This window comes from Lytechinus pictus, chromosome 11, assembly GCF_037042905.1.
Source record: "Lytechinus pictus isolate F3 Inbred chromosome 11, Lp3.0, whole genome shotgun sequence".
NCBI classification, from domain to species: domain Eukaryota; kingdom Metazoa; phylum Echinodermata; class Echinoidea; order Temnopleuroida; family Toxopneustidae; genus Lytechinus; species Lytechinus pictus.
The window spans coordinates 34785822-34806410 of record NC_087255.1 but is presented as its reverse complement, the minus strand read 5'-3'; the positions used below and the strand labels follow the sequence as shown (position 1 = coordinate 34806410).

General features: G+C 36.9%; 2 protein-coding genes across 2 annotated transcripts; one reads left to right on the top strand and one right to left on the bottom strand.

The window, feature by feature from the left end:
• The first annotated feature begins 5041 nt into the window (after window positions 1-5041).
• On the top strand, window positions 5042-10933 carry LOC129283952 (putative nuclease HARBI1). Its single transcript, XM_054919518.2, has 4 exons — window positions 5042-5399; window positions 8179-8445; window positions 8845-8981; window positions 9512-10933. The coding sequence occupies exons 1-4, from the start codon at window positions 5049-5051 to the stop codon at window positions 9792-9794; spliced, it is 1038 nt and encodes a 345-aa protein (XP_054775493.2). The 5' UTR covers window positions 5042-5048; the 3' UTR covers window positions 9795-10933.
• Window positions 10934-12551: 1618 nt separating this feature from the next.
• On the bottom strand, window positions 12552-17320 carry LOC129283951 (uncharacterized). The gene is made up of 5 exons (XM_064106958.1): window positions 17256-17320; window positions 15688-15807; window positions 14516-14663; window positions 13718-13830; window positions 12552-12952 (listed from the first exon to the last, which is right to left on the bottom strand). The coding sequence occupies exons 1-5, from the start codon at window positions 17271-17273 to the stop codon at window positions 12650-12652; spliced, it is 702 nt and encodes a 233-aa protein (XP_063963028.1). The 5' UTR covers window positions 17274-17320; the 3' UTR covers window positions 12552-12649.
• Window positions 17321-20589: the final 3269 nt, after the last annotated feature.

Sequence of the window (20589 nt, the reverse complement as noted above, 5' to 3'; positions counted from 1 at the left end):
AAGAAAAAAGGTTGTCATATCTTCAATATCACACTAGCCAGCTATGTCGAGAAGATATATTACTCTGGTAATATACTTGCTAATTTTGTTAGAGTTACACCTATACACATGAAGCACTGTTTGTAGTCAATGTAATCGTGAAAATGATACGCATCTTACTAATCAAATATTGCGGGCGCGAAGCGCGAACTGACAATTTTTGAAATTGAGACCTGAAAAGGGGACATTTTAAGGACTGTTTTTAGGAAATCATGAGGAGCAGACATATCTTACCAATCCACTGATGCGAACATACGCACTGACTGGAAACGATTTATATTCAGACCTTAAAAAGCGACAATCACTTTAAGTATATAGTCGTGAAAAAAAGCATATGTCACTGCATAAAACAATAATAACTCGAAGTGGGAGGAAATATATTTGGTGCATATATGGATTTAAAATACAACAGGATTTTATATCTCATTAATCAGACAATGCGAGCACCAGAAATGATGAACACATGGGCCCTTTATAGGTCCTAAGCAAATCGTGTTTCATAAAAGTTATGTAAAAATATTTCTTATGTATTATGATATAATATATAATATGACATAAAATAAAATGAAATTATATGAAATACAATAGTTTCTTCTTCCCCACTACGTTTCTCCTTTGCCCCGCCTTTTTTTTTTGCTAGCCGATTGAGGGGGCACGTGCCCCCATGCCCCCGTAGTTGCGCCTCTGTATTTTTCTATCATATTTTTCTCAACTATTTGCATGGACTCGTTTTGTTCAGTTTTTCAAAAGTTGCATGACCAAGGTTAGTGTTAAAGCTGGAAATTATCTCAGATATTTACAATGTTCGTACAATTCGAGTAAATATGAAAATATCGGAAGTAATTAATTAAGAATAATTTCCTGTACAATTGAAAGCTGGATGAGCAGTTTTTTTCTTCAATAAATTACAATTTCACATACCGTGTTTTAGAACTTAATTAGCAAGGAGTAAAACATGATGGTCCATGATCATGTTGATTTCGGAACTCTCTTAAAAAGAACACATTTCAAGCAAAATGCCGATAATGAAAATAAATCTAACTTATAAAATATTTTTTTTCTTAAAGAGATACAACGATTTAAAGATATGAGAACAGGTGAACAATCACAATAAAATAGAAGACCGAAAAGTTAAAGTTAGAGAGTTTAAAGAGGGTGCTGGTACGGTCCTCCACGCTATCAAGACCCTCATAAGCTGTATGAAGAACCTTAAGGGGTCCATTGTATAACAAGAAAAAAAATCAAAATATGGAAAGGAAGAGTTTGTAAAAGATTCTAAGAGTTATATCAGAACTATTTTCAATCAAATACTACTTAGAGAACATTTTCGAACATGGTCTTGGTTAAGTGGTTAAGGAAAGGGCCTTGGCCGGCATACGACGAATTTGAAACAATAAAAATAAATCTTTTGGTTAATTGTTCATATCGGACAAAATCCCAGCACCAAGTATCTGTACCCATAACGGTAACCGGCATGGTTTGATGGGGCATACTTCGGACAATTCCATCCAGCTTTTGCCACAGTTGAACAGACGGGATTCGATGTTGTGAGGCCGTATGTACAATTATGTGAACAAACACACCTGTAAGATGAGTTATTTATCCGACAACATAAAACAAAATGCAAGTTATGCAAGTATAATATGGTCATCGGTATTGTTTAAACTTAATATGTAGAATCCAACGATATCCCAAGTGATCTCTCGTATGGCTACTGACAGTTTCGACCATGGACTGCGATCTAGACAATCGTTTAAGTGCATCATGAGTAAAATAGCATTGTTTGGTATCAAGTTTTGATCGCAAATAACAATCTTTGTCATGTCCATGATGTGATCTCCCCCAATGCGCCGTCATCGGTCCAACAATGCTTCATCTTTTTTTTTCTGATTATCACTTCAAAAGAGAGGCTATGACTGAAGAACATATTTAGTCATGATCTGCTACAGCGTTACTCACAATCTTTAAACGCTGCCCCTAAATCTGAGATTGTTGCCACGAGTCTAATAACATGCAAGTGGCAAACTACCAGTGTTGGTTTCCTCAAAGGGTGCATGGGCTTCGGGGTCCACATCCAGGACAATTATGACGCCATGTGTCCTTGGCCTAGTCCCTGGTCTTGGCTAAAGAGGTCTGGACTCTCTGGAGTCCTTGGCCTTTGGTATTCTGGTCTTGGACTTTCGAAAATCAGTTCTCGCTCCTTTCCTGGCCACGTAGAGAGTAGACTCAACCTTTGCCTAAGCTTTGTCTTTCCACCAGTGTGCTCAACACTTCGAACTACTGGTGGATTGATGATGGATCTGCATTGCAAGATACATAACCTGATATCAGTGATAGGTTTTTACAACCAATTTGTCATATCAATTTCTCACTGTTTTAAGGAGACAATAAATGTTTATCAGGGACCTGGGAAGCGGGGGTGCTGGGGGTGAAGCACCCCCATAAATTTTCCTAGGGGTGCTGCGTGTATTATTTTCCATAGGCAGCACCCCCACGAAATCAGGTTCCCTTTGTATTTGTTTATATAAGTTATAATGTACATAATTCTCACATCCGACAATCACAAATCATTTACATAGTCTTTCACATATTCCTGTAACATCCCTCCTATAACGCGACTCAATCAAGCTCGGCACTCCGATACAGACGTGGTCGCGCGCGATACGTGATAACCATAGTTTACACACTACTCGATAGCAGGGAGGGACATGGGTGTGGTTGGACCATAGAGATGTATATCTCTATGGGTTGGACTAGATACTTCCAGGTTTTATGTCGAATCAAGTGTGCGCGCGCCCGACCGCCCGTGTTTTGTATTAACAATTACAAGTCAGACAATAGAAATCAAATTTCACAGTCTTTTTCGCCCTGCCCCATGGCCCTGGGAAGCGGGGGTGCTGGGGGTGAAGCACCACCAAAATTTGGGGGTGCTGCATGTGTTATTTTCCATAGGCAGCACCTCCTGGAAATATAGTGGTAAGTTGATTAATGACAGAAATGTAATGAAAAAGAACGACGTTTTTAGACCCCCCCCCCCTTCAGAATTTTCCGACACAGTACTTAAAATAGTGTTTAAATTCACCCTTTTTCAGATCGGAATATTTTCAGATCAAATATTTTCTGCTCGCACTTCGCGCTCGCATTATTGATTTTTATAATAACAAATTGTATTAACAATGCCCAGACTGGATACTAGGTCTAACTTTAAACACGCGCACGCATGTTTATTCAGATACGCAGCTTGTTTTGGGGCTACTCTGGGCTGAAAATATTTATATCAAATACAATTTTATGAAAGTCTGATAACAAATAGTTAAGTTATTTAATTCTAAAGTTTAGCAATATTTTATGAAAATGGTGATATGCATGTTGTCATGAATATTTAATAGGTGGGTTGACTTGTGTGGAAATCTGTCCCCAAAGGTAGGGGGACCAGGGCCTGGAAAATTTGACAAGCAAAAAAAAAGAAGAAAAAAAGTTTTTCACCCAAAATGTAAGGTCATTTAGTCCAAAAGGTATTATTTCGATTGTGAAGTGATGTATTTTTCACAATGAAAGACCAAAAATAGTGGGGGGACATTTTATATTGTGTCCCCCTACTATTTTTGGTAGGGGGACACGTACCCCTGTCCCCTCTGGGATTTCCGCCCATGTGGGTTGAAGATGTCACATCCCCACTATCCTGTTTCTTGTGTTATTACATGGAATCAAAATTGTTTCATTTTTTCATACCAGTGTGAATGATATATCTCCCTTATAATGAAATAAGTTGCAGCAAAGAATATCTAATAGACTAAATCAGTTGTCAATTCAACTGTTTTTGGTTCTTGAAGGGAAAATATTAAATAAACCTAATTTTATATAATAAAATACAAAAGAACAAGTGGGGATATGACACCATCAGTTTGCTCATTGAATATTAATTAAGACATGCTTAAAACTGTTTCACCGGAATAATGCTAATCTTTAAAATACAATAACTTTGATATTCCTTGTAGGATTTTGATCAAATCTTTATTCTCATGTTCGTCTGATTTATCTTTATCTGTTCAAACCATATTACCTTCAGTGTGGAGTTTCATATCAGAATATCAAAAATTTTCTGCTCGCGCTTCGCGCTCACATTATTAATGTAATAATATATCAAATTACCCATCATTTTCTTGATTTACAAAACATGAATAGAATGTCCCAATAAAATTATAGGTCTGAAATCTCAATTTTGTTTCCGCTCGCCCTTTGCGCTCGCATCGATTGTATAGTTATATACCTATCCTGTTAGTCATGATTAGAAAAGTGCTTAAGATGTCCTGTTTTTAGGTCTGAAATCTCATTTTTATTTCCGCTCGCGCTTCGCGCTCGCATCAATTGTATATAGTTATATACCTATCCTGTTCATGATTACAAAAGTGCTTAATATGTCCCGTTTTTAGGTCTGAAATCTCATTTCTATTTCCGCTCGCGCTTCGCGCTCGCATCAATTGTATAGTTATGTACCTATCCTCTTCATTATTTAGAAAAGTGCTTAGAATGTCTCGTTTTTTGGTCTGAAATCTCAATTTTGTTTCCGCTCGCGCTTCGCGCTCGCATCAATTGTATAGTTATATACCTATCCTGTTCATGATTGCGAAAAGTGCTTAGAATGTCCAGTATTTAGGTCGGAATGTCAAATTTTTCAGCTCGCGCTTCGCGCTCGCATTATTTGATTGTTGAAATATGTATCGTCTTAATGGGTAACTGCAAACAGTCCTTATAACACTCTTCCCTTTCGATCAGACCAGGGGCCCGTTGCATAAAACTCTAACCGGAGTTTTTTCCGGTAAAAATCTCCGGTTAGAGTGAAAACTCCGGTAAAAACTAATTAACCGTAGTTTGTCTGTTGCATAAAAAATAACCGGATTTTTCTCCGGTTACTTCCGGTTCATTTCCATAGAAACTCTGGTTAATTTTACCTTAGCTCTGAACTTGGTGTTTAGTTAACCAGAGAATTCATGAGCACACATTTCAAGATGGCTGCTGCTGTATTGCATGCTCTGCAAATTGCTGCATTGAGAAGGGAAAGGGTTTTCCGTGATAGGCACCATCCACTTGACATTTATGATGACCAGCAAATGTTCAAGCTATACAGATTTACAAGGCAGGGTTGTTTGCATGTCATTGATCTGATAAGTGAAAGGCTGGAACACAGAACGAGGAGGAATCATGCTCTTTCCCCATCCCTGCAAGTTTTTTTAACTCTTCGCTACTACGCGACAGGAAGTGTCATGGACGACACACGATGCATCCATGGGGTACACCTGAGCACAGCATCCCGAACCATTCGGAGAGTTACCCAAGCCCTTTGCGAACTGAAAGATGAGGTAATTAATCAATAGAGTGATAACAATCCTTTCTTAAATTTAATACATTCAACGTATTACCATTGCATTGCCCATGTAGCTTATGAACCTTAAATAATTAATAGCCCTACCTACGGTACCGTACTCACAGTCACAACATTCAACAAAGTTTTACCTCAGTTCTAGAGACTAAACCCTAATTTTCTAGATCTAGTTAAGAAGGGGGAATAAAAAACAATCTAGTTCGACATGTAGGGATATTTTGTTTGTAACTTAAGAAGTTTTTGAAGAGATTTTTTAGTTCTTAAGACGGGCCGAACGAGAAATAAATGCTCGTGCGCTGATTATCGTAATCAATTATCCCAAACCCAGTCCCGCACGTGCAAATGCGCGTTGGGCATTACAAATCAAATTTCGAGACGATAGTCGATACGCATTGTCATTCACAAGTCAATAGATCGACTACACTGGTGTCAAAGCAGTGACCCCAAAAGACCAAGAAACACCGGTTAATTTATGTCAATATACTACTAAATTTACTTACTATTTTCATTTATGATACGTACGTACGGGATATAACCTAGGCCCTACTTCGAAAACACTTGCATGATTGATCGATGACCACTCACATGCAAATATACACAGCGTCAGCGCTGATCCAAATCATCCTCTCGATCTCGTTTTGTTTTTGTTTGCGAGGTTGTTTTCTATGGAATGCTGAATTTGATTAAATGGGACTTTTCATTTAGATCATAAAAATTATATTACAAAATAATCTAGATCTAATTATAAATGGTGGATCAAAATAGTTCATGAACACACAATCTCCATCCCTTACTAAGTAGGGTAAAACACATTGTGCGTTTCTTTTTTCATTCTTTAAATTCCCATGCATTCGTTTCTCAGACAATTGTGAGGAAAATATGATTTTTTAAATCCTGTTTTTTAAAAAGAAACCCACGCTCTCGCCCATGAGCAGAAGCAGTCCCTTAATTGACTCCCACCCCCCTGGCGTACCTACGATTTTCCAAAGGGGGGGGGGGGCAATTTTTTTTTAAGGAGATTTCGTCCGCAAAAAAAATTGACAACACAAAAAAAGGTCTTCGACCCCGAAATCAAGGATTTCTTACCAGAAAAAAAAATTGAGAAGCAAAAAAAAAAGAAGAAAAAAGGTCTTCAGGTTCAAAAGAGCTGGAAACACGTCTGTTTTCATTGCATTTTTACATTACAAATTATTCATTTTGCTTCTCAAATGGGGGGGGGGGCACGTCCCCTGCATGAGCTAGTTGTGACTCATCAGAGGTATGCTAGTGCCCCCCTTCCATTTTCTTCAACTGTTATCTTTTCTTACAATTTGTTTCTCTTCCCCACCTCACTTATTACTTTCTCCCTTTAATTTCCCTTTCATTTGATATTAAATGCGCCCCTTAAAAAGGGAAACCGGGAAACTGTGTGCATGTGTATATCCATGGCATATATATCCCTGTATACAGGCGGCGTTTCCGGGGGGGGGGAGGTTCACAGTGTCCCCCCCACACACACTTTTTGAAGCACTGAATTGCCCCTTTTTGCCCAAGAAAAATGACCCCTTCCAAATGCGTTCGTTTTATGTGCTAAAGAGCGTCCCCATATTGCCTTATAAATTCTCGTTTCCTTTCTTAAAGCTGCTCTTTTCAGCGCTTATAATTTTCCTTATAATTATCGTTCTTATCCCTTCTAAAAGTGTATTTTTAAATATAAAAAAATATTTTTAAACTCTTCTTATTGCCCGTTTTAGTTGCCCTTTTTCGTAGTGAAGTTCTAGTAGCGTGTGTTAATATTGGCCCCTTTGCACCTTGATCAAGTGCCCCATTTGAATATACTCTTATTTACTTCTGCTTAAATGAACCTTTTTTAATTTGTTCAAATGTCCAGTGTGTTAATGTAAGGTATTTGGAATTAGCATCCTTTCTTTTCTGCAACCCCCCCCCCCCCAACAAAAAAAATACCTCCATGGACCACCAAAAATGTTCAAGACCAAGAAAACGAAAGAAGAAAGCAAAGAAAAGCGGTGAAATGTGATATTGTTCTCGAAACATTATGCCAAACTATATCACAAATGAGATTTTTTTAATCAAGTGTCAAAATTTGCTCGTTTGCTTCTTGCTTTAAAGAAATTTTGCCCATTTTTATTATACGCCATGTCTGTCCCCTTATTTATTATTTTTGCTCACTACCCTACTACAACATACTTGGTATAGATATGCTATTTTCTTAATAAGTGTTCTGTTTTAAGTGCCCTTTTTCCCCTGTGCCCCCCGGCCAAACTTTCAATTTCGCTTCGCAAGCCCTGCCTGTATATATGCCCCCATCACTTTCTTTTTTTATTTTTTCACCCTTTGTTTACCTACCCCCTTCCCTTCTCTTCATGTCTCCTTCCGAATTCCTTTATCCTTTTCCATCCCTTTCTTCTATATTTAGATCTCTTTCTCCCTTTATTTTCTATCCATTTCCCTTCTCCTCTCTTATCTTTTGATTTTTTTCATTACCTACAATTATTTCTCTCCCCTTTCCCCATTTCCTTTTGAATGTTCCTTCGCTTTTTATCTCTATTTCCCCATTCATTTTATGCCCCCTTCCTTTCTGTAATTTCCTTTCTACCTCATTTTCTTTTCTCAGGAATGTTTTTTTGGGGGAGAGGGCATAAATGACCTAAAACAAGAACCTCTGCCCCTCCATGTTCCTATTATTAATCACATTTTTTATTTATTCATGAGATGACAGTGTTTTTATGCAAGAAATTCTTTATTTTTTATGACAGGTTATCAAGTTCCCCGAAACTCTGGAGAAAGTGAGAGACACTCAAGTTTCTTTTTTTGAGGTTGCAAGATTTCCAAATATTGTGGGAGCGATCGATGGTACTCATGTTAATCTCCATGGAGCACCTCTAGGAGAAGACGAATATACCTACGTAAACAGGAAAGGGAGGCACTCAATAAATGTACAGTTAATTTGCGATACCAAATACAAGATAACGAATGTTGTTGCCAGGTGGCCTGGAAGCACTCACGACAGCAGGATTTTGAGGGTATGTTACATTTGAGTGTTACACTGTTGAATTGTATGAAACTGTAAACATATCACTTCCCAAATTACAAAAATTCTGTCACGATGCTGTTCATCAATTCAATTTACAACCCTTTAAAATTCCTGGATTGCTGTAATGCAATTTGTTTTAAAACTTTTCATAATTTCTACAATTAACCTACATATATATCTCAAACTGATTCCTAATAGATAATTGTACATTAAGATATACAAATATCATATGAGTAATTAAGAACATTTTATACACATTTCTTAGTATTAATTTTTTTCTTCATCTAATTATATATTGTTATCATTTTATTGTCACTACGTTTCACCAAGTCAATCAAACATTAATTTATTGCCCCCTCTTTTTTTCCATTTCATGAAAATACAACAGAACAGTGCAATTGGACAGCGATTCGCTAATGGTGAACTTCAGGGAATCTTGTTGGGAGATTCAGGTTATCGTTTGGAAAGGTGGCTCATGACACCTGTGAGAGATCCACACACAGAAGCTGAAAGGAGATACAACAGGTGAAATGTCAAATAAATATTTTATTTAAATATTTTTTACAACCAATTTCGGTGCTCATTCAATAATAGAAACAGCATACACCAAAAATCAATTTCAAAGAATATACACAACAATAAATACATTTGCTCCAAATGTCTTTGCAACAATACTTGAAAAAATCATTGCTTGTCATTACGAATAATATAACGTTCAATTCCCTGAGAAAGATATAATTTCCCCTAGTCAATTGCATGGTAATAATATATGTTGTATAAATACATTTGAATATATCAATATCAATAAAAAGTTCTATGGTAAGGTCTGACATTTCATGCCTTGGGTCAGTTAATTAAAAAGTAATACGTATATATGATAGTAGTTGATTGCATGGTAATAAATAATATATGTTGTATGAATACACTTGAAATATATTAATATAAATAAAAGTTATTAGGCAAGGTCTGACATTTGATGGATAAACTTGGCTTGGGTTTATTGAGATTAGTTCCCCCAATAAAATCTTAAACAAATCTTATCACAATGGTTTCAGAGCTCATTGCCGAACCCGGGTAGTCATCGAGATGGTCAACGGCCAGTTAAAGAATAAACTAAGATGCCTCATCGCGTCTGGCCTCCAACTATCCCCTGAAAGAGCATGCGATGTAATAGTTGCATGTTGCGTTCTGCACAATGTAAGCAAGGATCTCAGGGAGCCAAATTACCATGAAGGAGGGGAAGAAGATGTAGAATTACCACCCATTGACCAAGCTTATGATCCTGTAGGAGAAGGAGCAGCTACTAGGAGAGACATTATCGATACTTATTTCACCTAAAGTTCATTTTTCTATTATGGAATTGAGGTGTCACTATTGCATATATTCATATTTCAAATTTTGTCAGTTTTTCACCACACATGCCAAACAATTTATTCTTTGTTAGGACAAACTCCTTTTCTAAGGGAAAATAAAATACTTGGATAATGTTGACTTTTTGAGAAATCTGATAAGTTAAATAATTACATGAATGAAGGTTTTAAAAACATTCCACAAAAGGTAGAAGCATTTAAATATTGAAAACTCAGATGTTATTGATATTGGTAATGTGAGCAAGCTCTGGACATGAACAACTTTTCATTTTCATGAAAAAAATGAAAAATAAGTGAAACTTTAAAACGACATAACTTCCCTATATTTACATTGTCGTTATGCTTATTAGATTTTGCTCTATTGTTTCAAACCAACATATTTCTGGGGTGGAATTGACCTGTAATTTTTCTCTCTTTTCTCAATCATTTTCTTGTGTTCAGGTGAATTTGTAGTAAAAAAAGATTAGAATACCAATATTTACCCTTTATGCTGAGTGCAATCTATATGATCCTTTATAATCCAATTTTCAAAGATTTGGAATAGCATTTGAAATAAACATCCCAACCTACAAAAATTTACAGATCAAAGTTTGCAACAGTGATGGAAATTTAAAATAAAAATTCCAGCCAATCTTGAGCCTCCCTCTAGAAACAAATGCAATTTAAAAAAAAGAATTACATTGTTGGCTGCAATTATTTTGACTTTACACTGACCATTTTGCAGTATAATGAATTAAGTATTATTGGCATTATACTGAACTTCAAATATTTTTGGGGAATATTTGAGATTAATTTTTTTAATGCTTGGAACTTTCATATGCAATAGAAAACACAATTTGATCAAAAATGTCCTCATGACTGGATAAATGAGGAGTCATTTAATTTGTCCCAAAAGTTCGAGAAAGGAAAAATGGTAATAATGAATATATTAATTTCCCATCAGGAACAGAAATTGACTGATCCAGCCAACATGACTAATTTTGCTTGTTTCCTCGGTTGTGTTGCCGAAATGCTTATTAGTGGTGTCAGTATGGACTATGGCAGGTCATCAATGATCAGATGCGAAGCACTTTTTTCTTCTATCAATAAAAAGTTCATTCATCTGAATGGTGGTTCTGTATTGCTTATCATCTAAAAAATGCTTTTGAGATGGATCAGAGTACGAGATGGATCAGAGTATGAGATGAATCATAGAGTACGAGATGAATCATATAGTAAGAGGATTATAGAGTAACCCTATGACATCATAAAATTTCCCTTGCAGCATTTCATTGTTTTTGTCTATCTGCGATGCAGAGTGAGACTATAGGCGCCGCTTTTCCGACGGCGGCAGCGTCAACACCAAATCTTAACCGAAGGTTAAGTTTTTCAAATGACAGCATAACTTAGAAAGTTTATGGACCTAGTTCATGAAACTTCGCCATAAGGTTAATCAAGTATTACTGAACATCCTGCTTTAGTTTCAGTTCACATGACCAAGATCAAAGGTCATTTAGGGTCAATGAACTTTGGCCAAATTGAGGGTATCTGTTGAATTACCATCATAACTTTGAAAGTTTATGGATCTGATTCATGAAACTTAGACAAAAAGAGTAACCAAGTATCACTAAACATCTCATGCGAGTTTCAGGTCACATGACAAAAGTCACATGTCATTGAACATAGTATTGTATCATTACATGAATGGTGTTTTTGTGAATAATTATTTATGGTAGTTTTCAAAGTCAGCACTGCTGCTATATTGAATCGTGTGATGCAGGTGAGACCGCCAGAGGCATTCCACTTGTTGATACAATATTTTGGTAGAGCATGATGGTAACCACCCACAACCCAAATTTGGTGAAAATCTGTCCATGCGGGCCCCAATGTATGACATAATACATAATTAACCCTATTGAAGTCAAATTATTATTGACCTACTTCTAAATGTTAGGAACCAGACAAATAAATAATACATTGACTTCAATGGGGCTAATTATGTATTTATGAGTTCATATTAGGGCCCCCATGGACCGATTCCAACAAAATTTGGGTTTTGGTGAGTTTCCATCATGCTCTACCAAAATATGGTATAAAAGACAATGAAATGCAAAAATAAATATAATGTCATCACTTCAGTAGTATATTGCAGCATGAGTGGATTTTTTGCAGGTTAAATGTGTACCAAGAGATGCTAATGAAGAACCAAGAAGCAATTCTACCAAGAAGAAAAAAAAAATTGTTATCCAGTTGAAGGGATGGTCCGGGCTGAAAATATCTTAATACATAGAGTAGAATTCACTGAGCAAAATTCCAAAAATTTCATCAAAATTGGATAACAAATAATAAAGTTATTAAAGTTTAAAGTTCAGCAATATTTTGTGAAAACAGTCATCATTAATATTCATTAGGTGGGTGATGATGTCACATCTCCACTTTCCGTTTTCTTATGTTATTACATAAAATCATAATTTTTTTTAATTTCATAATTGTGTGAATAATATGTCTCCTTTATAATGAAATAAGTTGCAGCAATAAATACCTAACGCACTTAATCAGTTGTCAATCCAATTTTTCTAGTTCTTGGAGGAAAAAATTTGAATAAACCTGATTTCATATAATAAAATACAAAAGAACAAGTGGAGATGTGACATCATCAGCCCACCTAATGAATATTCATGGCGACTGTTTTCACAAAATATAGCTAAACTTTAAACTTCATTGACTTTGTTATTTGTTATCCGATTTTGATGAAATTTTTGGCACTTTGCTCAATGAATTCTACTCTATTAATCAAGCTATACATACTTTCAGCCTGGACCATCCCTTTAAGAAAAAAAAAAATCAATTTTCTTTGTTAAAAAATTCCTGAAAGACACCTAACATGGCATTCAGGGTCGTAAGAATGCCCTGCTGGGTCTCCAGCATTGCTTCTTGGTTTCGAAGAAGCATCTCTTGGTATACAGTAACATTGCCTTGCGATACCAATTTTTTTTTCCTTTTCGGGGGATTTTCTTGATCTTGATCTTGATCCAGATCTTCCTCTTGATCTTCTCCCACTTTCTCCACACCTTCCTCTTCCCCATCCTCTTCTACCTCTTGTCCCATCTGGTGCAATAAATTACAGGCCTCTGTGTTCTGTGAGCACTATATGGATATGGTAAATTAGAAAAGAATATTAAAACAATGTAAAACTTCATAATCATACTAGGGTGAGATGTTTAAAGGTAAAAGTCAGTAGTTGCAGCAAACGATTATTTCATGAGAAAGACTCTGAAATCAAGGTTAATTGCCACAATATTATCTTACATGTAGATCTGGTACATTAATGTACACTTATCCTTGTCAAATCATGAAATCTTAGCTCATAATTGACAATTCTGGTGATCACTAACACAGAAAAGCATTATGTGGGACAGTGTATTAATATTGCTTCGAAAAATGGCAACATTTTATGGAATTCTGTGATTATTTTGCTAATTTCTCAGCAATTATGCTTTCATATTTTTAGAGGTAGACTTGATAAGAACAATGCACAGGATATCTTTCCTCCCAAAAAGTGGAACGCCTTGATTACCCTCATGTCCATGCTGCGTGAAATAGATCAAATTACTTTAAAAGTTACATCATTTTATAACTTAACATTGATGGTACTTAGTAGTGATTTAAGATTTCTATTAATATCTAAGTAGCTGTTTATAATGTACGTGTATAAAATTTTGTATCCAAAGGAACTGTTGCTGCGCTAGCGCCATGAGCGTCTCTGGACGGTGTGCGCTCATTAAGATATCACTATTATTATTATTTTTAGATATCAACGTTGATAACAAAAAGCTCAGCTAACATAGGTTGAACATTTTACTTCCACTTTGCAACTAACTTTCCAACTACCCATAAATAATAAATACTTACTGGTTGATTTGCCCCAGTCTCACTATTCTGTCCTTTAATGCCATGCAAGGATTTGTCACAAATGGTGAGGAGAACCTCCTCTAACAACGGTTTCATCTTGTAGGAGCCTCCGCCTGTATGAAAAAAGGTATGCATTCATTAATATCATGCCTAATACACCCCTCCCTACCCAACAAAATGAAATATATATAATGAGTAAACAGTTCCTCTGCAATAATTTTTAGTGTTAATTATACAAGGAAATTCAAGTTTTTCAAAAATAGTTATCATTAATTACGACTAATTCAAAATACATTGTTGAGAGTGCTGGAATATTCTGCTTGTTAAGCGGAATGAAGCCTTAAAATGAGACCAAATTGGATCTCTAGCCCGTGTACTATAGCAAACTTATATCAAAGTTTTAACAGTTGAAAAGTATATTTTCCATAATCTTTGGGGGGAAAATGCCACAAAACCACCTTTTGCAGGACGAGTTCAAGATCTGTGGTCATAAAAAGAAAAATTTCATACTAGAAATTTTTTCAATTAAAATTGTTCAGGAATGTTACAAAAAATATTAACCACCATAATTGACATTATAGGAACTTCTAGTAATTAGAGCAACATGATTTAATTACATTTAATAAGCACACATAATGTGCAAATTTTTGTTGTGATCCACAGTCAAGATCTAAGGGGACCATAACAACACCATCCTACCCCATCCCCCCCCCCCTTGGACCGACAAGACTCATTATACCCTGTAACGATTGGAGTTAAAATGTGTTCTTCCATTTGTTACGAGAAAAGTGGGCTTACCGGTCTTCTTCTTGTCATCCTCATATTTTTTCGCTCTCTTCTTCAGGTCCGACCATAGCTTCCTCACATCATCCCCACTCCTGGGGCATCCGGTCGCTGAAAGCTGCTTTGCTATCTCTTCCCATGCTTGCTTACGCTGATCAGAGACCTGCATTCAACAAAGGAGGAAAATGTATTGTCTTTTTCAAGCATATGAAATCTATTACATTGGCATTGCAGGAAACAACACACCATACACTTGTACAATAAAAAAAAACAAGTGGAATGCCTCTCGCAGTCTCGCCTGCATTACTCAATTCGGTCATAAAACTGTTCCAAATTATGACTAAAGCATGACACTTATACTAGTGTTCATTGGTGGCGGAAGCAAAAAAATTTAGGGGAGGTCCACCTGAAATTTTGGGATGGATGCAAGTAAAAATTTGACAAGCCCCCCCCCCAAAAAAAAAAAAGTTATCAACCTAAATTTTAGAAGAGGATCAACTAAATAAGGTCATCAACCTAAATTTTAGGGGGGGACCACAAACATTTCAGGGGGGGTCTACGTGAATTTAGGGGGGAATGCAGGAAACAAAATTGACAAGCAAAAAAAAAAAAAAAAAAAAAAAAAGGTTATCAACAAAATATTTAAGGGGGGGGCTGTCCCCCACCTCAAATTTAGGGGGGGGGGGACACGTCCCCCCTGCTTCCGCCGCCTATGCTAGTGTTTTATCTTGCTATAAGCTTCATTTTAAAATGATGTCAGTCAGATTTCACCTCTGCTGACCTCTAGAGGTAAACTACCTTAAGGTCAACAACCTCAAAATATCAGAATATTGAGGCTTTGCATCATTAGTTCATGGTAAATATGGTTATGTTGCAAAAATAGTGATTGAACATTGACTTTTAATGTCTCTTGATATTCTAGAGAAAATAGTGAGTATAATAATTTTGACCCTTGAGGGCGGTCCAAAACAATAATTCATACTTGATTACCTTTTATGTAAAGTTCAATGACAAAGGGTATACTTCTTGATACTTCATATCAGAAGCGGAATCAGCCAGACTGAACACAATCGTTTTGAGGGGTGAAGATTGTGCTAAAAAATATGTCCCCAAATGGTATTGTGTTTAATTCTGGCTAGATCTGTGCCTGCTTCATATTTCTAGAAGGAAAAAGGTAAATATCTTACCCTCTCAGTGGGAGACAAAGGCTTTCCGAAGAGCACGGACCTCTTTTCCCTAACATATGCGCACAGAATTTGGACATGCTGTTCAGTCATATTTTCACGCTTTCGTTTGGTTGGCGTTTTCTGCAAAGAAGAAATGTTATTTTTAAAAACCAAAAAAGCAAAAATAAACACTGAAATATAACCATGAAATTAAATCACAAAAAACATTAAGAATTATAATTTTTTTTAAATCCACTCGTCAATGAAAGTCCCCCCCCCCCCCCCCGGGTCTATTAGATCTACTTTCGCTTTAAAAATTTCAATTACAAATTACAAGTAGATCTAAGCCTACATCAACAAATGTACTCGAAAAATGTAATTATGTAAGACGTTAACTTCCATATGAACCCCCCCCCCCCCGCTAGAATAAAATATGGAGGTTGAAAATAATATATCTAGCCCTAATCTAAAGCCTTTAAAGGTTGTATGGTGGGGGAGTGAAAATTCAAAATACAAAGACGTCTACCAAAATATGTCTTTATTCCGTCAAATTTTCAATGCATTTTGTAAATTGTTCATAGACATCGGTTTAATAGTCAGTAAAGGGTCTTGAAAGCCTAGACTTATTTATAATGGCTTAAAACCACTACCGATCATCGGCCTCTCTAGCTCGCTAACGCAATGGGAAAAATCTTGACTGCATTTGCAACGACCCGAGTAAGACTTAACGAGTCACAATCAAGGTAAGAAAAAAACATAAATCTAGATCTAGAGTCAAAACTGTAGCAAGTCTCAACAATCTTTTGTTTTTTTGTGGGGGGGGGGGGGTACATATGGAACTCTTTCAAATCATATGATTTTCTAATGATAAATTGACCCAATTAAATTGGGCATTTTTGACATTATCATTGTCAATTCTCTTGACTTGAAAATCAGTGGAATGAACCAATGACTCTTTACCGCACTGAAACTAAATAAAGCTCGCTGGATTAAGTCAAAAGGCTATCTAGATCTAGATTCTAGATCTAACTTTGAACGTCCGACGTTAGATTTTCTTCTCCGACGGGTTTAGAGACTAGAGTTTCTCAAGACAGTCAACATTGAAATGAATCATGAATGATTTGGTGATCGACCTCAGTCAGACTCGGTCTGACTCTGAGTCTGACTCACTCTGAGACTGAGTCTGAGTGACAGAGAATGGATTGGTTAGACAGAGAATATCGATATCATAAATAAACAGTATCTGAAATCATAGTATCATCGAGTATCTAAACAAATAGACCCAAGTTAAAAATTCCGTTACGACATCGAACGTCGAGCTACTAACAACAGCCTACATCCCTTCCCTACACGGCCACCCCTACGCCAGAGCTCCGGCGGAGAGGGACACCATTACTCCGCTAAACTACGCTGTTAGCATCAGCTACAATTGGATTTGTTTGGGCGAAAACCACCGCGCCGTGGTGATTCGCCGGGGATAAAATGATACATATTTTTAGCACAATGGATGAATAAAATAGCTATTATTTCAAAAACTTTATGTCATGATACAATGAACAAAATTTAAGGTATTTTTTCAAAGAAATTACCTCATTTGGTGAAGCCATTTCGTTGACGTCGCTAGCAGACAATCGCAAGTGTACACGGGCGCAACTTTTTTTTAACCCAAATTTCAGTGCGCATCCTCGTTCACGAATATTCATGATTATTAAAACTCAGGTTAACAACCTGAGTTTTCCAAAGTCTTTATGCAATCGATTTTTCAATCTCAGGTAGCCAACCTGAGAAATCTACGGAACCCGAGTTTTCAACCTTAGAAATCTCAGGTTAGAAAAAAAGTTTTATGCAACGGGCCCAAGAGCGTATACAAAAAATATCTGCTCGCACTGGTCACATTCGCAGTCATTATTTGTTACATATACATCTTGTTCAGGACCACAAACATTGCTCAAAATGTTCAATTTTTCAGAACAAAATACATGAAATTTCCCCCCCCCCCAAAAAAAAAAAAATAGCTCGCGCTTCGCGCTCGAGTTATCTAATTATATATCTATGTTACTTTTATAAGAAGAAAGAAGTGACTGTCATATATATGTCTGTATATATATATGTGTGTGTGAGGGTGTGTGTGGTGCCCTTAGAGGTGTGTGTGTGTGTGTGTAATTATGGAAAATTCAAGTGTGTCCCCTCCTCCCCCCCCCCACCTTTGAGGAGAGATTTCAGCACCCCCACTGAAAAAATCGTTCCCAGGTCCCTGATGTTTATCTTATTTTTATCTAATTATCATTATTACTATTATCTTTATTATTATTATTATTATTATTGTTATCAATATTATTCTTCTTATTATCATCATTATTGTTATTATTATGATTATTATCAATTTATTTTGTTTTGCAATGACATTATGGCTAGGACATGTCTACGGTGTTACTCCCGGAAGTGGATCGTCTTCAGGAGCATGGATCCACTACTGGGATCACTGTTTCGACTTAGTCAGTCATGTTTTAATTCATAGGTGTGGCATGGGTATCATAACAAATTACACTCTTATCTCGCCAAATCAACTCTGTGGAGTGCTCAAAGCGCTTTTTCTAAACTTTTAAAGGAAATTGAGAAGTAGTAGATATAAATGTATGGATTGGTATGGATTATTTATGGATGTAAATAGCTTAAAAGCTAAATTTGTGTGAGTGAAGGGGGTAAATGAGATTTCTTGTTAAGTTTTATCCTAAGAGAGAGAAGCGGATTTACTAAATACCACATCCACAACCATGATGATTATGCACATATCATAACCCCATGAACCCGGAGCATGCTCATCATCACCATTCTTCTATTTTCAAGGTCACTACTTCGCATTAGGCCGGGGAATCTCTTGTACCATACCCTTCTTCCATCCCATCTCAACGTATTCCCTCGCTGCATCTGACTCTATGTCTTGGCCAATCGGGTAATGAACACACATGCGTGCAGCCGAGCCGAAACCATTACTCTGCACTCGCCGTGACTTTTGGGGGTTTCATTCCCGGCTTCTTCCCGTGCAGGCCCCTGCATTAAACAAACCGTGAATAACCAAGTTCGATTATTTTTAGCCAATACGGCGTGCATGCCATCAAGGTCAAATCGTTCCTTCCCTTCAATCACAGTCTCGAGTACCTGTGTCAAATAAATCAAATTCACGACCTCCTTCGGAATCAACCAAGCTGTTTATTAGCAAAATAAAGATTTCATAACACTCTTATGGAATCTGCACGTAGATGTTGAAGATGAGGTTTAGCAGCGATCGTGCTCTTGCATCTTAGATTGAATTGCCCATGACTTATACCGAATGGATGGATGTAAATTCAATATATTGCGCATCATCATGATCCAAGTTTTAGATGCACTTCAATCTTTAGCACGAACTTACCATAGTATAATCAAAAGACAATGTATAAGACCATTCACTCGGTCTAGCTGGTGAAGCAACAGATAGCTTGATTGTGATTGTACTCCAATCAAATAATTTAGTCTACCTCAATCTCTAAATGATAATTGCATTCATTCGTTGTTACATATGATTTGTTTTTATTTGTCGTTGATCTAATTCAAGCCTATAAAACTGAAATATATTTGAAATAATTAGTTGGGTAAAATAATTGGACGCGCCCATAATTATATATTTCTATGTATATCCAAGTGGAGTAAGAATGTAAAATGTAAACGAGGATGCGAAGTGACCGAGTCGATTTTTTTTTCTTGGAAGATTTTTTTTCTATTAATATATTGTTATAAATATCTTTTTTTCATGTATTGTGGGACATTTGGGTGTACTTTGCGTGGCAACTTAAGATAAAGTTAGGCTTTAAAAAGTGTGGACTCCCCCCTCCTAATAGTGAGCTATGACTAAGTACATATGACCGACTATTGTCAGATTATTTTAATAACGAAAATTTCGAAATGAATCCCTAAAATAAATGACAGTGTACAATCTTATCTATTTACACTAGAATAAGAATAATTATAACGTTTGGAACAAATTTATTGATTCCAGTTTGACACGTCATTTACATTTGAAACAATTGACGAAGCGTGAGATTACATCTAAATGTATATAAAGCAAAAGGAAGGCCTGTCTGTGAGGAACGGGACAATTCCATCAAATTATACATGTGTGGGCCATCGATTAGTTAGTTGCATTTTCCCTGTTTAGTGTTATAGCTTTAATCACAGGTTGGACCCCAATGTATGGTTGATTGGTTTTCGGCGAGGTGTTCAGAGAGTTCAACTCAATAGTTTTTAGAAATCACCGTCCAGACCAGTGTGCGTAATGGCTAGTTTACTATTGACCTTATGATGCCAAGAGTTCAAAATAAAATGCAAAACGATGTGAATGTTTAATACAACGCACAGACATATAGGCCTATACATAAACATAACAAAAGAAGTGGTGTAACTTTTGACCCCACAAAAAAGTAGAACATTGGGCCAGGGCCAGAACGTTTTATCAATAAACGTGTCGAAAAACGCAAAATATGTCATCTGAACGTCACTTTCTACGTGATCAGCCTCCACTTTCGGCTCAGCCTCCCCTCCCCCACATTCGGCTCAGCCTCCCCTCCTCCACTTTCGGCTCAACCTCCCCTCCTCCCCCACTTTCGGCTTAGCCCCCCTCCTCCACTTTCGGCTTAGTCTCCCCTCCCCCACTTTCGGCTCAGCCTCCCCTCCCCCACATTCGGCTCAGCCTCCCCTCCCCCACTTTCGGCTCAGCCTCCCCTCCTCCACTTTCTGCTCAGCCTCCCCTCCTCCCCCACTTTCGTCTCAGCCTCCCCTCCTCCACTTTCGGCTCAACCTCCCCTCCCCCACGTTCGGCTCAACCTCCCCTCCTCCCCCACTTTCGTCTCAGCCTCCCCTCATCCACTTTCGGCTTAGCCTCCCCTC

Bases quoted from the DNA above. Each gene is read 5' to 3' on its own strand.
- LOC129283952 (XM_054919518.2), top strand. From the start codon at position 5,049: ATGGCTGCTGCTGTATTGCATGCTCTGCAAATTGCTGCATTGAGAAGG. The intron at 5,400-8,178 runs GTAATTAATCAA...TTTTTATGACAG, and splicing joins TTTGCGAACTGAAAGATGAG to GTTATCAAGTTCCCCGAAAC. The intron at 8,446-8,844 runs GTATGTTACATT...AAAATACAACAG, and splicing joins ACGACAGCAGGATTTTGAGG to AACAGTGCAATTGGACAGCG.
- LOC129283951 (XM_064106958.1), bottom strand. The intron at 14,664-15,687 runs GTAAGATATTTA...TGTTGAATGCAG, and splicing joins CTTTGTCTCCCACTGAGAGG to GTCTCTGATCAGCGTAAGCA. The intron at 13,831-14,515 runs GTAAGCCCACTT...TTTTTCATACAG, and splicing joins GGATGACAAGAAGAAGACCG to GCGGAGGCTCCTACAAGATG.